The sequence below is a fragment of the Trichosurus vulpecula genome, chromosome 2 (assembly GCF_011100635.1).
Source record: "Trichosurus vulpecula isolate mTriVul1 chromosome 2, mTriVul1.pri, whole genome shotgun sequence".
NCBI classification, from domain to species: domain Eukaryota; kingdom Metazoa; phylum Chordata; class Mammalia; order Diprotodontia; family Phalangeridae; genus Trichosurus; species Trichosurus vulpecula.
In genome coordinates, this window is record NC_050574.1 from 219640825 (window position 1) to 219659171 (window position 18347).

Below are 18347 nucleotides of genomic sequence, written 5' to 3' on the forward strand. Positions count from 1 at the left end.
CTCCTTCCTGACTTGGAGAATCCAGAGCACCACCATCTCAGGACTGGGGGCCAAAATAAATTTTTCAGAAATTAATTTCAATTCCAAACCATGATAGAACCCAAGAACCCTAAGAAAAAGAGCAAAAGAAAGCAACTGAACATATTAATGGAATACCTAATGAAATAGATAGGCTGAATGAGCAAGCCAGTGAGGAAATGTTGAAACTGTAGCAGAAACCTAAAACTCTGCTGATTATTTGTCTTGAAGTTGTCAGAATTCATTACCAAAATATCTACCTTCTGGGTAACAACATTGTCAAGGATCCACAGCTATCTGTATTTCTTGGAGCTGATCATAAAGAGGCACTATGTTATTTGGATGAGGTGTAAGTAACAAAGTTTGCAGATATTAAATCGAGTTTCATATGACATTTTTCTTTTGCTGAAAACTCTCACTTTGAAAATAAATTATGTTTTGAAGAGTTTCTTCTTAATGAAAATGGAGCTCCATCTTCAAATTCACCTGAAATCAAATGAAAATCTGGGAAGGAGTTAATAAAACATTTGTCAGAACCTAAATAACAGCAGCCAGAAGAACAGCCAAAAAGCAGAAAAGTATTCTTAAGCATGATTTATTTGGCTATTCTGGTGCATGTAGAAGAGTTAGAAGAAACAGATCATCAAACATGATATCTAACTTTAGGGTACTATTTGTTTTCTTCTAGGTAGTCCAGTGGATACAGCATTGGGTTTGGAATCTGTTTCAACAATTCGGCTAGCAGTTGCCATGGGCGTGAAAGACCAACACAAGCCCAACAACAAGAATGCTGCCAGCACTGGTTCTTTAATCTGCTTTACTAAGGAAAGTAATGTTAAGGGGTTAACAATCTTACTTTAATCCAACATATACATGTAAACTCACTTAGTTCAGGGGAAGACGCCAGCACTCTGAACTTCGGAGCAAATACAAACAAATTACAAATATACATTATAAACAGACCAAATACAATTCATAGTTACCAAGAAACCATCAACATCTGAGTTCAGGAGCCAGGGAGCTTATAACAACGGCTGGCCCAGAGTCTCGCACCACTCCTCCTGTAGCTCAGAGTCCCCAGCAAATAGCTCTGTTCTCTCTTTTTATACACTCTTTAGCCATCATCAAATGTCATCTGAGCGACCAGAACTTAGGCTCCTACTATTGGCGCTGGTCTTAGCGGCTTCTCTTAGGACCCTGAGGGCTTCACACCCACATAGGCTTAGCACCTAGTAATTAGGGGTTTGGGCCTGGGGCTTTGCACCTAGTAAGGCTCAATCAAAGACACTTAATTAATTTCTCATTCCAAAACAGTAAGAAAAGTCCCACCTTAGTTACCAATGCAGAATCATGAAGACTCATCTTCATGAGTTCCAATCTGGCCTCAGTCACTAGCTGTGTGGCCCTGGGCAAGTCACTTAACCCTGTTTGCCTCAGTTCCTCATTTGTAAGATGAGCTAGAGAAGGAAATGACAAAACACTCTAGTAACTTTGCCAAGAAAATTCCCAAAACAGGGTCTTGAAGAATAAGATTTGACTGAAATGACTGAACAACAGTGAAATATAGACAAGGTATGATGATGATGATGACGACGACAACAAAAAGAAAAAGGTTTGAAGGATACTGATGAAGAAAGTGATGAAGAGGAAATGATGGAGAAGGTGTAGGATGAGATGATGAATAGAACCCTGATAGATTCCAAAACTCTTTCTTTTTTCTTTTCTCCATTCCATAGGAACAAGTTACACCATTTCTATTTTTCATCTTATCTCATGCTCAAATATTCTTATTCTCTCTCTCTCTCTCTCTCTCTCTCTCTCTCTCTCTCTCTCTCATTTTCTCTCCTCTCTCCTTCCCCTCTGATTCTCCTCTTTTTTGCTTCTCTCCTTTATCACCTCTCTTCCCTAGTTCCCAAGTTTTTACAAATGTGTATGAATTTATTGAAAATATTTATATTTATTGAAAGTATTTTTACTGTTTTCCCATTGTAAATATATTTTTTATTTTAGAAACTTTTCATCATCTTAAAATTAGATCCTTCTGTGCTTATGGTTTTTAGACTTCATTTCCCACTGAGCTTATCACTATCTCCAGTTAGCCTTGTGTTTTCCATCATTTGTTTTCTTAGTATTTTGTTAGATTTTTTCAAATTGCCTTCCAGTTTTATGTATTTCATTCCTATTATTAGATCTGCTTAAACTTCTTTGACGCAAATCTGTTCCCATAGGCTCTCTTTCTTATCTCACTTATCCCCCTAATTCCATTTGATAACCCTTCCTTAGTTTGGAGATTTTACTTAATTTGATTTCTTTTTATTTCCTTTCTTTAAATATTCTCTCCTGATGTTTTTCTCAGTTTCATGGTTAGTTCAAGATCTCCATATCAAACTTCTTACGCTTGTTAATTTTATTTTTACTGAACCTGTTTGTAAGAATTTTTTTTTACTTTTTTTCCTCTTTATTAAATGCTTCCTTCCAGCCTATTTGGAAATTTCTTCTTTACTTTGTGGGCTATATTTTCATTCATTCTTTCCTTAATTGCTCTGCGTTCTTCAGGGGGTTAAAACTTTTGAAGTATGGAATTTGTATGTTCTCTTCTAACCAATTTTTGTTATTGACTTTGTAAAGTTTGTCAAACCATTCTTTTTTTGCACTGTTTCATTCTTTGCAGTATCAATTTGTGAGAAAAGTAACATATCTAAACAGGGTCATGTGGTAAAAATTACAACGTGTCGTAGATGATGTCCAATTCTACCTCCAACTGTTTCCATGTTCCCTTTCTCAATGACCATGCCATCTCATCACTGGCTCTATCTTCCGCTTCCCCTCCTCCTTTCATTTTGTATGCCAGTTGTCTCTAAGAGCTCACACATCCTTTTTTCCCAAATGAGGGTACTATCTATAGAAGCACAATACTCTCTAAGAGAAGATGGACTTTCAATGGAATGACCATTCCACTAAAATCACGATGAGATTCAAATCTCATCTCACAAATCCATACCTTTTACATTACTGGGACTACAGTTAGGCTACCCACCTCCCTTGTTTTGAGATTCCCCACTTCATGTGACCTCCTAGACTCAATCCTTCCCTTCTGTTACCTTTCTCACTCTCCTAAGATCCACCTTCTGCCCAAGAATCTACAAGAATAACCATCCATTCACTATTTATTTATCCATGGACTTGGTAAGGATACATCATCCATTTCCCTCTGTCCCCATCCTTCCTTCTTTGCTTCTGTGAATGATGAAAATGGCACACACAATGTCAGCACCGTAAATGGAAAGAACAATAACAGCAAAGCAATAAAATTTGAATGCTTCAGAATTTCTGTGAGCAAGCTTGGCTCCAAAGAAGACACATGAAAAAGTAGCTCCACCCTCCCCAAGTATTTGACTATATGGGAAAGTAGGAATATGGAACACTACATAAAATGGCAGTCTTTAAAAATGTGTTTTGTTACTTTTGCTGATCTCCCCCCACCTTTTTTATTCTTTGTTCTGTTATGGGGAAGAAGGAAGGATACAATAGGAAGTATGGGGATATAAAAACAAAATATATTCATAAAAACTTTTTTCCAGAAAGACAATAAGAAATTGATTATAGCCAGGAGAGATGGGAAATGGCATAATACCCTAAACAGGACACACAAGATATTGGGGTATTGCCAAAAAATATAATGTCTTAATATTTTTATCTTAAAAACAAGAAAGAAATTGAACTTCATTAATATGTGCAAGGTATGATACATAAGTGATTCTCAGGGAGCAGTTGAAGTTCCAAAATACTGAGTGATTGACAGAGATTCCCTATCTTTATTTTTTCATATATTCTGACATATTTTTATTTATATGTGCCTATTGAGTGGAATTGTAGATTGTCCAATTTTAACTAAATATCCAAATGGCTAAAAATATTTCTGAGCAGAAATCAAGGGTCAGATAAAATATTAACAGCATGAAAAAATGTACAAGAAAGTGGGAGAAACAATCCTCCCCTACTCCTAGCATGAAGTCTTCAAACACATTAAGTTGTGAAAAATATCCATCTAATCAGATTTGACAAAAATCTGGAAAAGAATTTTGAAATTATCAACTATTTGAGCTATGAATTAATATTCATTATCATTAACAATGATTCCCACCCAACCTTCATATTGTGGCTTGAAAAATCAGCTTAAAAAAACTATGAAGCTATCACAACCAGCAAGACACTGAAAACTAATCATTTGTTGCTGAAACAGTTTTTAAAAAGTATCAAACCTGCACACTTAAAAACCCCTATAGATACTGGATTTTCTAACCTTTTCAAAAATCTTGGAATTTCAGAGTTTCATTTGCTTGTGAATACATTTGTTAAAAATAATATTATGTAACCCTTCCTGACTGGTTCAAATTAATAGCTGATTAACATAAAGGAAAAGTGAAATTTAATTACTGAATTTGAACAAAAATTAAATGTAGTTTTTGGATGGGGTGGAAAATGATTAATGTGCTTTCATAAGTATAGCTAGAAAGGTCTTTCTATATTTTGCATCTATATATTTTGAAGTAACTTTGACTAATGATTTGATATAGAAGAAAAAATACTTCTGACAGAAGTGCACTTCAAAGTACTCACTTTGCATATGAAAATGCAAACATATGCATTCTTATAAATGCACAGGAATAGAAATTCTAGTAATATAAGCTGGTTTCATTGTCTATTGGATTAGGCAATCCTGTAAAAAACATCAGATTTTTGTGGATTTTTTTAGACTTACAAAGTGCTTTCTTAAAAAAAATACAACTTTTGTGAGGTAGGTCATCAATAAAGCATCTCTATTTTCAGATAAGGAAAAAGTACCTCAAAGAGATTAAATACCATAGTCATACAGATAGAATATGAGACTTGAACCTAGTCTTTGAGTCTTCTAGTTTGTGGTCTATACTACTCTGTATCTCATGGTACCTCAGCAAGTTTAGTTTTTTAATAACAAAAGTCAAAAAGTCCCTCTATTAGGACTCAATTTCAGCCTCTCTCAGGTAGCATTAAAACCTATTTTACTTTGGTCTTTTTATGACATATTTTGCAGGATAATTCCCTTGTTCATTTTTCTTGATTTGATATTCTACAGAAAAAAACTGAAAAAAAAACTAAAAAAAAGAAAACAGAAATATTTTCAACTCAAATGGGAAAGGGATGGGTAATGAAAAAAAAAGTAAGACTGATATAAATTCCTACTCAGTTCAGTTAATTCATTTATTTGATCCATTATGGCATTTCTCTCTGGCATCTGGCATTAGCACATTTGCCGCAAGCCTACATATGTTTAGAGTAGGTGACACTTACCTTCATTGTCCCATGGTATCTCAGTGATATTTCCCTCTCCTCGAGGCCATCGCAGACATTTCTGCTTCAGTTTACCCATAAATAGTTGCATCCCCATGACAGCAAAGACACTCAGGCAAAACATAGTTAGAATCACTGTCTGAGAAACCATCTTCACTGACCGAGTCAGGGTCCCCACAACAGATCTTGGGCCTAAACACAGGGGGACAAAGTAGCAATGCTAGGATGAAATAAAACATCAGAGTGGATCTATTACACAAATTAGAAAAGATGTCAATGTTTCAAACCAATGAGCATGTAAAACAAATGGTTTAAGCTCTCAGCGGAAGTTTCAGCTCTATGTTTCACTTAATCTGTTTACCATGAATGTTACTAGACCATGTTTTGAAGGGGCAAAATATTCCCTCAAAGACTAGCTTGAATGCTCAAATTAATGACCTGCTTGCTAAGACTTCCTGACATAAAGAGCAACCATTTGTTTAACTGGTTAATGAATAACAATTGGACCACCTATTAACGGGATATTGGTGGGGCAACAAGAAAATGGTGAGTGGTAATTCCTGACAAAATGAAAAATGTTTTCAATTACGATACGGTTTATTGATATTACCAACAAAATAAAGATTTTCAAATTTACAAGGTACTTCACATTATCTTGAGTATCACAACTCTGTGAGGTGGTTAATGCAGGTATCCTCATTCTGCAGATGAGGAGAAAAAGCCTCAAGCAGCTTAAAAGACTTGCTGATGGAGATATAGCTAGTAAGGGTCAGAATTTGAACCCAGATCTTCCTGACTCCAAGTATAGAACTCTTTCCACTATACTACTCACACTGCAAGTCACTTCTGGTGTTCTTTAGGCAGTTCTTTCTCAGTAATAAAAATATTGTCTACTAAGAATTCAACTTTTCCAGTGGATTGAAGTGTCCTATTTTTCACTAAACAAAATTAGGAATTACTCTCTTCATTTTTATTTTTAGTTGACAGAACACCTATCAAAATTTTAAACTATCTTTTCTGTAGACTTGAAAATTCACACTTTAAATTGAAGGCTGATTTTGATTAGAAAGTCAATGTTTAATATGTACAGAACAATTTCCCAATTAAAATAAATCAACCTATATGTATGTGTATATATACATATATACAATGTGTCAATCAAATATATATCATGCTTTTTGCTAATACATATATCAAATAATAAGGACCATGAGGAAAATGAATCTCTCACCATCTATTATTCTTACACCCCACCCCCCAAAATCAAGTCAGTAAAAAAGTTTCAAAGGTTGCAGTTTCAGAGCTGAAAGGTATCTTAAATGCCCTCTAATCCAATCTCCTTTATTTTCCAGATAAGGACAATGAAGTAAGAGAAGGGAAGTAACTTGTTCACAATCACACACAGATTGTAGATAGCTGGGCTGACATTTGAACCCAAGGTCTTTGGTCCCAAATCCATACTCTTTGTAATTTATACCATGCTTCATTATGCAGCTCTTTAACAAGATACTAATGCTTACTCCAGCTCTTCCCTGCAAAAGCTGATATAGTTTTCCAAGTGTAGTACAATAAAAATGCTAGATTTATATGTAGGGGACCTGGGTTCAAATCCCAAAGGAACAGCTATAAAATGAAGTAACCAAAACGCCATGTGTGGATGGAGTATTGAATTTGGGAGTCAGGAAGACCTGCATTAGAATCTTTTCAAAGGCACTTACCATCTTGGCATTTCACTTGACCACTGCAGGCCACAGTTCTTCACCTGACAAATGAGGAGGCTGAACTCGGCAGCCTAAAAGGATTCTTACATATCTAAAGTGATGATTCTTTGCTTTGAACAAGTCTAAAGTTTCCCAGGCAGCTAGGTGGCACAGTGGATAGAACACCCAGATATTTACTACCTGTGAGACCCTGGGCAAGTCACTTAATCCTGTTTGCCTCAGTTTCCTCATCTGCAAAATGAGCTAGAGAAGGAAAAGGCAAACCGCTCTAGTATGTTTGCCAAGAAAACCCCAAATGGGATCATGAACATTCAGACATAACTGAGTAACAACTGAAGTTTCCCAATGCTAATAGAGTGTGTCAATTGATAGCACTCTCAGATGGCTGCAGAAAAGATGATACACTAACACCTCATCTTTTCCTCCACCCTGAAATACATACAATAAGAGAAATAAAGACAAATAATTCATGTCAATCACTTCTTACCTATAGTTAGAGAAACAGATTTCACAATTCTCAATATAGAGAAAATTCCAAGAGCTGAATCATAGCCTAGGTTTACAAATATGCTCAAATACCTGTAGAATTAAATTAGAGTTATACAAAATTTAGAGTTTTAAAGGCACTTAGTGGCATTATTTATCACGCTTTTAATATTGTTTTAAACTTAATAATGTTTTATCTTCAGGCATTGTCTTTTAAATGTAGTAGAATAAAATTTAATTTTAATAGAAAAGAAATGGAGAGAATCACTCAATTGGAAGGGACCTCAGAGGCCAGTTAGATCAAAGGTAGAATAAATATCCCCTCTACAACATCTAGCCTTTTTTCAGAAACAACTAGTGAGGGGAGACTCATTATCTCCAGCAGTGTCTCTAATTTCCAATCACTGCTCCTGGTTATGCCCTCTGAGGCCAAGCCTCACAAATCTCATAACTCTTATCCCTCTTCTATACAACAGCCCTTAAAATATTTCAAAGTAGGTGTCATGTTTTCTCCAGCATCTGCCCATCTGCACCCCGACAAAAGTCTTCTTTACTCATCTCTAAGCTCAACTCCTAGGTTTTTGTTGCTAAAGCACAGTGCAAAAGAGGAGTAACCTTTGAATTGGAGGTCTGGTTCTAGCTTTAGTACACTGGGCAAATTCACTGAGTTTCAGTGTCAGTAACCATCTGTAAAATGGTTACAATACACCAACTATTGTTGTGATGATCAAAGAATGTACTTTATAATGTGGAGTACTATATGAATGTATTATTATTGTTGTGATTACTACTAACAATACATAATAAACATTATCCATCCCACTTTTCATTATATTATCCCTAAAGATATAATGGAAAACTGGCAGGGTCTTCGCAGAAATAATAAAATCAACTTTTAAAAATTCTAAAATAAAAAATCAACACAGGAGCTTCAAAAGGCAGTATTGTGCAGTGAAAGAGGGGATTCGGTGTTAGACCATGAGCTCTTTGACTTACACTTGTGTGACTTTCAGTAAGCAATTTCACCTCCCTGAGCCTCAATTTCCTTTTCTGAAAAAAATGAAAGCGTGGGACGACATGATATCTCCCCTTCAAGTTCAAAACCCCATGAACCTATAGCAATCCATTTATACAACTGAAGGGAGTTGCAGTGTTGGTCGTGGCAATAAAAATACTCTTAGTTTCCTATATGAGTATGTTGTCTGTAAAAATGTAATAGCTATTATTTATAAAGTGTTTTAAGGTTTGTAACCACTTTATACATGTTACCACATTGATTGGCATTCAAAAGGTACTTAATAAATGCTTGTGCTTGCTCACTTAGTATCTCATTTGATACTTAAATCAATCCTATAAAGTGGGTACTACAATAAAATCCATTTTACACATTAGGAAACAGAGCCTGGGAGAAGATAAATGACTTGACCAGGACAATTCATCTAGTATCTATTTGTGTCAGGATTTAAACTCGGATCTCCTGTCTCCAAGTCCAGTGCTCTATCCATCATAGTAGCATGAATGCTTTATATATACTGCTATTTCTTTGGTGAATAGATTAAATCTAAATAAATGAACATCCAATATTTTATTGCTGGGACAGAAGATAAAAATCAATAGGTCTGCCTCACAACTAACATAAAAACTTTGACAAACGAAAATGGAAAATATGCATCTTTCAAAACAGTGCAAAATAAGTTTGCTAAATGCATTAAGTTCAGTATACACATACTTAAATTATGCAGCTTTAGAGTAGTAGTCCAGAAAGGCTTCTTGGGAGTGAGTCTGGATTTTAGGATGCTTGTTGGTACTTAAGAAAGGTGAACAAAATGATCAATAGGCTAAGGACCAAGGGCTCACTGCCAATTACTCCCTGGATTCTCATCCCATTTTCTCATGTCTACATGGATAATATACAGATCACATATTAATTTCCTCAGTTTTAAAATGTTAAAACAAACAAAAAACCTCCCCCAAACCCTATACCTTCTACATACTATAAAAGTTGCTTATCCAAATTCCAAGGATTAAAGTCGATAATAAATATAAATCAGCTTGAGTTCACTAAATGTATCTAATGGAAAATTAAAGGTTTGAACATTACAATTCATGTAATATTCTTTAGTTGTAAAAGCTTTATATGAAGAAAAATTCTGAACCTTCAAAAGTTTTTTTTTTTAATCATGCTGCTTATATACCATGAATCTTACTTACGCCATTGTAAGAATAGGAATATCAAACAAGCTCCAGGGATCATTAAGAAATGTGAAAGGTCCTACAATGAAGCCTCTTGCCATGATCTGTATAAGTATTTCAAAGGTATATAGTCCAATGAAAAGTAACCTGAAAGCAAGAATCCACAAGTATATTAGATGAAAGAATGACATATCTACAATCATGAAATAAAACTGTGGAAGCTAGAGTAAAACTCTATAATAAATGAGTGCCTTAGAAAGACCAAAGGCAAAATTTTTAAATAACTACACTTGTTATTAGCTATCTTCTCCATTACTATCATAGGAAGAGTTGAAATAATACCCTGAAGGTCAAGAAATGCCTAGAGAGCTTCAAGTTTTTAAGGGAGGAACCAAAATCAAAAGTTAAAAAAGAAACCCAGAGGGGAGGAGAGAATGAATACATAACATATTAAACTACTAATAAGATAAAATACTGGTGAAGCTGCTCGAACACTAGCTAAGTGGAACTCCAACCATTGATACGAACAGAATTAGGATTATGGACAAGGATAAACTTCTGAGGAGCTCCCTCTCCCATAAAAATATGAGAGAAACTGAAGCTTACTAGGCAAGTTACTAATTTCCCTGTAATAGCACCAATGATAAGCCTACTCTGGAGAGGCAGAGCCAAGATGGTGGAGGAAAGGGAGGGAATCCCCTGAGCTCTCCCAAAAACCCTTCAGAACACTTTTAAATGATGCCCTCAAAAAATTCTTGAGCAGCAGAACCCATAAAAAGGACAGGGTGAAAAAGTACAGCCAAAGACAATTTAGAAGGTTGGCAAGAAAGGTCTGTTGCACCTGGGAGAACGGATCACAGTCCAGCGCAGGCCACACCAGTGCAGACCAGGCTCCAGCAAACCAGGAGAGGCCCTTGGGAGTGATTAAATCAGCAGAGGCGGCAGCTGCTTCCTGAGCTCCAAGCCAAAACACAGTACGGGAGTCAAACAACTGGTCAGAAGTAGATTACGGGGGTCTCCACTATCACTGAGACAGGCATGAAGTCAAAACTCCTACATCCATAGATTCAAATAAAAATATGAATTGGCCCCTGGCCATGGAAAAGCTCCAAAATGACTTTAAATGTCAAGTAAGAAAAGCAGAGGGAAAATTGGGAAGAGGAATGAGAGCGATGCAAGAAAATGATGAAAAAAGATTCAGCACTTTGGTAAAGGAGGCACTCTGTTGCTTTTCCCATACTCAGAACTGAATCGCAGTCTTAGGAGGAGCACTAGCACACCAGAGCTTGGGGATTCTTATCATAGTTCCAAGGCAGAAAAGAGCACCTGTGGTCACTCAGACCAGAGCACAAACCAGAGAGTAGTAAATACACCTCAGATCATACCACTTTGGAAGAACTGAAAACTTACAGGTCTCTAGAAATATCTCCGAAAACAGCTGTACAATACCCCTGAAACTTGGTACAATGTACCCTCCACCTTGGAAGCACAGCCCTAGTCTAGCAAAGAGTTAAAAGTCAAGAAAAAGGCTGGGAAAATGAGCAAACAACAGAAAAAATTCTGAACATAGAAAGTTACTCTGCTGACAAGGAAGATCAAAACATATACTCAGAAAGAGACAAGAAAGTCAAAACTCCTACATCCAAAGCCTCATAGAAAAATGTAAATTGGCCCTTAACCATGGAAGAGCTCAAAAAGGATTTTAAAAATCAAGTAAGAGGGGTAGAGGAAAAATCGAGAAGTAAAATGAGAGTGATGTAAGAAGATCATGAAAAAAATCAACAGTTTGGTAAAAGAGGCACAAAAAAATGAAGAAAATAACACCTTAAAAATATACCAGGCCAAATGGCAAGAGTAACAAAAATCCAATGAGGAGAAGAATGCCTTGAAAAGAAGAACTGGCCAAGTGGACAAAAAGATATACAAAAGTTCACTGAAGAATAAAACTCCTTAAAAAGTAGAATTGACGAAATGGAAAAGGAGGTACAGAAGCTCAGCGAAGAAAACAATTTCTTAAAAATTAAAATTGAACAAGAATTGAGACATCAAGAAACAATGAAGAAAATCATGATAATAAAAACAAAATAGAAGACAATGTAAAACATCTCACTGGAAAAATAACTCACATGGATAATAGATCTCGGAGAGATAATTTACAAACTATTGGACTACCTGAAATCCATGATCAAAAAAAGAAAGCAGACATGATCTTTCGAGAAATTATCAAGGAAACCTGCTCTGATATTCTGCAATTGGAGGATAAAATAGAAATGGAAAGAATCCACTGATCACCTCTTGAAAGAGATTCCAAAATGAAAACTTCCAGGAATATTATAGCCAAACTCCAGAGCTCCTAGGTCAAGGAGAAAATATTGCAAGGAGACAGAAAGAAACAATTCAAGCATTGAGGTGCTACTGTCAGGATAACACAAGATTTAGCAGCTTATAAATTAAAGGATCAGAGGCTTTGGAATATGATATTCCAGAGTGCAAAGGAACTACTATTAAAATTAAGAATCACCTACCCAAAAAACAGTATGATCCTTCAGGAGAAAAAATGAATATTCAATGAAATAGAGAACTTTCAAGCATTCTTGATGAAAAGACCAGAGCTGAATAGGAAATTTGACTTTCAAATACAATACTCAAAAGTATAAAAAGGTAAACAGGAAAGGAAAATTATAAGTGACTTAATAAGGTTAAACTGTTTACATTCCCACATGGGAAAATGATATTTGAAACTCATAAAACTTCTCTCATTAGGGCAGTTAGAAGGAGCATATATAGACAGAAGGCACTGTTGTGAGTTGAATACAATGGCATGAGATATATATATATATATATATATATATATATATATATATATATATATATATGTAAATTAAGGAGTGAGAAAGGAATACACTGAGAGAAAGGGAAAGGGGGAGGTAGGTATCATGGGATAAATCATCTCACATAAAAGAGATAAGAAAAAGTTTTTACAATGGAGGGGCAGCTAGGGGAGATGATGGGGAATGTTTGAACCTTACTCATTGGAGTTGGTTCAAAGAGGGAATAACACACACACTCAATTGGGTTTAGAAATCTATCTTACCCTACAAGAAAGGAGAAGAGGAAAGGGATAAAAGGAGTGGGGTTGGGAGTAATAGGAGAGAGGACAGATTGGGGAAGTCAAAAGAAAAAACACTTCTGAGGAAGGACAGAGTAAAAGGAGCGAGAATAAAATAAATAAGAAGGAAATAAGATGGAGGGAAATACAGTCAGCAATCATAACTGAAAAAAAATTTTGAAACAAGTTTCTATGATAAAAGCCCCATTTCTCAAATATATAAGAGAACTAAGTCAAATTTATAAAAATAAGAGCCATTCCCTAATTGATAAATGAACAAAGATATGAACAGTTTTCAGATAAATAAAGAAAAGCTATCTATAGCTATATGAAAAATCCTTGAAATCACTATTGATTGGAGAAATGCAAATTAAAACAATTCTGAGGTACTACCCTATACCTATTAGATTGGCTAGTAGGACAGAAAAGGAAAGTGACAAATGCTGGAGAGGATGTGGGAAAATTGAGACATGTTATGAACTGATTCAACCATTATATAGCGCATTTTGGAACTATGCCCATTGATCCAGCAATACTGCTACTGGGTCTATACCCCCAAAGAGATGAAAAAACTAAAAGGGAAAGGATCTGTATGGAAAAAATTATTTATAGCAGTTCTTTTCTGGTGGCAAATAATTGGAAATTGGTGGATGCCCATCAACTGGGGAATGGCTGAGCAAATTATGGAATGTGATTATGATGGAATACTTTTGTGCCATAAGAAACCTTGAGCAAGGTGATCTCAATAAAACCTGGAAAGACTTACATGAACTGATACAAAGTGAAATGAGTAAAACCAGGAGAACAATGTACATAGTAACAGCAATATTGTAAGATGATCAGCTGTGAATGACTTAGCAATTCTCAGCAATACAATGATCCAAGACAACTCTGAAAGACTTATGATGAAAAATGATGTCCATCTCCACAGAAAGAACTGCTGGTGTCTAAATGCAGATCAAAGCATACTTTTTTAAACTTTATTTTTCTTGTTTGTTTTTGGTATATGTTTTCTTTTACAACATGACTTACATGCAAATGCGTTTTGCATGACTACACTTGTATATCCTATATCAAATTGCTTGCCTTCTCAAAGCAGGAAGGGAGAGAATCTGGAGCTCAACATCTTAAAAACAGATGTTAAAAATTCTTTTAACAAAAAAAAAATAAAAAAAAAATTCTTTTAACACATAATTGGGAAAAATAAATACTAATTTAAAAAAGACTACTCTCATGTTTCTGAGAGTGAAAATACATAGACAGGATTTTAATTAGATCACAAAGGAAACAAAAACACAGAAAATAGAGGAATCAATGATTTTACGTAGGGGAAAGGAATTCAAGGTCCCATTTATAATATGCATTTTTAAAAGATATCTTGCAGACTTACTTTAGAGTCTTTGCCCAGGTTGGAGATGTACACATTGTCAAAAAGAAACAGTTAATCATAAAAGTGCCCATGATAAACATATTGAATAGGGTAAGTGAGAATCAAGGAAAGTAAAATGATAAATCATGTCAGAGATTTCCTATATATGTACTGAGGATATTTATATAAAAGCTGATAAGACTATAACAACTCACTTTTCTCAAGAATTACCAAATGACTTTCTGGAATTCTTTTTTCCCAATTCGCACAGTCATGGATACTGTAATAGATATTCCAAGTTGACCACTAGCATACCTATTTACCAGATCAGTGTATAATACTGATTATCATGAGAGTGATGGTAATAATAGTTATCATCTATGTAGCACTGTGAGATTTGAAAAGCACTTTACAAATATTATTTGCTTTTATCCTCACAATAAATCTGAGAGGTATGTATTATTATCATCTCCATTTTATAGATGATGAAACTGAAGCAACCAGAGGTTAAATGACTTGCCCAGAGTCACACAGCTAGTAAGTGTCTGAGGCTGGATTCAGTTCTTCCTACCACCAGGCCAAGTACTCAATACAGTACACTACCTACCTACCTTTTGTGTTTTCCTATGCAATTAAAAGGCAATGAATGAACTAAAAATCAGAGATTCTTTTAAAATGGAAAAAGACTAAAGGCAACATTTGTATTATGAAAAAGAGTTATATTTATCTAACATTATTTTGTTTTCTTGTCAAAGCAGCAACACTGTCAATGAGCCCCTAGAAAAGGATATACATTTACTAAAACCTTAATAGATAGTCTTCTAATCAGATTGAAAGGAGGTAAAATGTATAAGGCTGGAGTGGCATTGAATCTGAAGATCATTTTCCTTTCATTCAATACTAAGAAAGTCTGCAAGAAGAAAGATAGAGAATGAAATTAAAAATTAAAACTTTTAATTTAATCATTTTTAACATTCATTTTTAATCTGCATTGATCATTACTGTTTTTCAGTCATGACCAACTCTTCATGACCCCATCATGGTTTTTTTTTTTTTGGCAAAGATACTAGAATGGTTTGCCATTTCATTATCCAGTGGATTAAGGAAAACAGCGGTTAAGTGACTTGCCCAGGGTCACACAGCAAGTAAATGTCTGAGGTTGGATTTGAAATCAGGTCTTCCTGACTGAAAGACCAGCACTCTAGCAATTGAAGCACCTACTTGTCTCTGATCATTAGTTATGGTCAAATGAAATAAATATGGGCCTATACAGCACTTTATACCTGGAAAGCACTTTGAAAATGTGAAGACTGCCCAGATATAACATTATAGGATCATAGATTTTGAGTCCAAAAGGACCTTAGAAATCATTTTGACTTCATTCCTTAATTTTCATTTGAGGAAAACGAGGCATAAAGACACTAAATGGCTTGTTCAAGGGTACAGTGGAAGTAGAAAAGCCAGGATTTAAACCTAGGTCATTTGACTGGAAGCAGGATGCATAAGTATCCAGCTTGGCTTACCACTAGCCAGAGCAGACTATTGGTCAGTTCCAGCCTCCACCCCCATTATACTTTAAAGGCAAAGGGATCAAGGCATCAGTTACAAAACTGATTTTGATTAAATGTAAGAATATACATTGATTGATGGAGTCCAATATTTACAATACTTCAATATTTACAATTTTATTCAGCATATTCATCATGTCCAATCATATTTAAATCCAAACCCTTTCATACATAAAGGGTAAAACAAAAATATTTTCCCTATGGCCATAGGAAATACTTACATTTTTATCCCTGTAATATGGGTCCAGTTCTTCCAAGGGCTCAGACACCATTTCTGGAGGAACATCTCCGTAAATAAATGGCAGCTGTTTACCTGCTTCCAAGTCACTTCTTGGCTCCAGTTCTTCCTCCTCCTCATCACTCCTATCAGATTTGTGTTCTTTAACAAGAGATTTTCTGGTGAAGTAGGTGAGGTTGTTGGGTTTTGCCATTTTTTTGTTTGGTAAAATTTCAATTCTCCTTTACTTCTTATATGAGATTCCTACATAAAAAAAGAAACAGGGAGAAACTTAAGATATGAGGGTAAGAATATGCCTAAAGGTAAAAAATATTTTAATAGTGATCAAAAATACTATCAGATTCCAATTTTTAATCAAAATTAGCAACTGAAAGGAAGGTGAATGTTCTACGCAGAGCAACTAAAAGTTGGAAGTAAACTATATAATATAGGAGTCCACACATTCTAGTGGCTATCATTCATGTCTTCCTAGTAGCTACATTTTAGACTGTGCATTCCTAAGCATCTTTTTGGATTATAAAATACAAGCGCCACTTTTTTCTTGTTTCAATGTGGTTTTATAAGTACTATTATGTCTTGTCTACTACTTACTTTTAACATGTTTTATCTTCCTGAGCAGATTATAACTTTTTCAAGCTAAAGGTCAATGATGATGTCATACTTTGCAAAGATTCCATACAGGACTTTCTGTGTATCTTACTGAATTCATTACATCAGATCTGGTCTGGGGATTCTAAATGTCTCTACATGGTTTTCCCTTGCCTCCAGTCTTTCCCAATCCATACTACACACACCTGTCAGAATAATTTTCAAATATTTTGATCATGAGAAGCTTACTTGCATTCTCAGAAAAATCTTTTCCTTATTTCCCTCTCATTATTCCTTTATGTCAATCCATGTACGTCACCCAAGCACTTAGCAAAGTGCCTGGCACACAGTAGTGTGCATTGACTGACTGACCTCCCTTCAAGACTCAGCTTAATATTTGCCACTTCCCAAAGAGTCATTCCTGATCATTTTCACCTAACCACTACTTCTTCCTGTGAGGCAAGTTGTTCTATTTAATGAAATTTTTATATATAATTGGGGTGGGTGTTATTAACTATATTCATAGAAGAACCTTAATATGTGGCTCATGGGATACTTGGTCACAACTAAAAATGCATTCTGGTGGGGCCACCAAGGTATATCCAGAAATATAGAAAGGGATTTCAAACTCCATCTAGAGTAACCTACACACAAAAAGTTATCAAACACCTACACTTTTTTGAAAATTCTCAATGAGTGGAATCTACTATTCCTTGAGGGGCTCCATTATAATTGGTATAGCACTGACTTTTGGGAAGCTTTTCCTTATTCAACATTAAATTTGCCTCTTAACCCACTGTCTTCGGTAATAGGGTGATTGCAATAGGGAAAGCACATTAAATCAAATATGACTGTGTCGTGCAAAATAAACAGCATCAATAGCATTTTAAAAAATTAACATTTACTAGCAAGCAGGTCCTTTTGTTGCTTAAGATTACTTGTAGTCATGAATAGCAAAACTTCATTAGCCTGGACACAGATGCACCTTCCTGTTTACTTTAACAGGAAGTAAACAACCATATCAAATAACCTTATAGTTGTGACATGCAGTTGTTTAAATACACTATTTCTCCTATGTTACTCCTTATTTGTGATATGTGTGGTCTGTTCATATCTACCATGTGCTTCTCCATTGTCCTTTGGATGACCTTCATACTTCAGTTCTTTGAAGACTATAGTATTACACTACACATCTGTATATCATCATCAGAGCAGACTGGTGTTTTGTTTTATTTTTAATGAGGCTTTGTTTCAAAAAGACACTTGAGATCATTACAAGAATCCTGAAATTGTCTAAAGGAAATTTAGCCCTATTTGATCCTGTTAAATTTGGGACCAAGCTCATTGTCTATTTACAGTTTCTATGGAAGATATATGTTTTTCTTCTTTTTTACTGCTTAGTTGCTTGGTCATGTTTGACTCTTCATGACCCCATGAACTACGGCCCACCAAGTCCTTCTCTCCCTCATTATCCCTCAAAGTCTGTCCATGTTTATGTTCATTGTTTCTATGATAGTCTTCTTTTGTCCTCTTGTCCTTTGGCATTCATTCCTTCCCAACATCAGGGTCTTTTCCAATGAGTCCCATCAGCTCATTATGTGGCCAAAGTATATAAGTTTTCACTCAGAATTTGACCTTCCAGTGAATAGCCTGAATTAATCTATTTAAGTAGTGACTGATTTGCTCTCCCTGCTATCCAAAGGAATCTCAAAAGCCTTCTCCAGCA

The 18347-nt window shown here is 35.3% G+C and overlaps 1 protein-coding gene across 1 annotated transcript in view; it reads right to left on the reverse strand.

Annotated features, from left to right (window-relative positions):
* The window catches only part of LOC118837898 (sodium channel protein type 9 subunit alpha-like), an 86159-nt gene extending 69933 nt beyond the window's left edge, over positions 1 to 16226 (reverse strand). The window contains exons 1-6 of the mRNA XM_036745038.1: positions 16017 to 16226; positions 15019 to 15137; positions 14249 to 14338; positions 9768 to 9896; positions 7551 to 7649; positions 5344 to 5534 (exon numbers count right to left, since the gene is read on the reverse strand). Coding sequence (XP_036600933.1) covers positions 5344 to 5534; positions 7551 to 7649; positions 9768 to 9896; positions 14249 to 14338; positions 15019 to 15137; positions 16017 to 16226 — 838 coding nt within the window. The remainder of the gene's footprint in view (positions 1 to 5343; positions 5535 to 7550; positions 7650 to 9767; positions 9897 to 14248; positions 14339 to 15018; positions 15138 to 16016) is intronic.
* Between the last annotated feature and the right edge of the window lie 2121 nt (positions 16227 to 18347).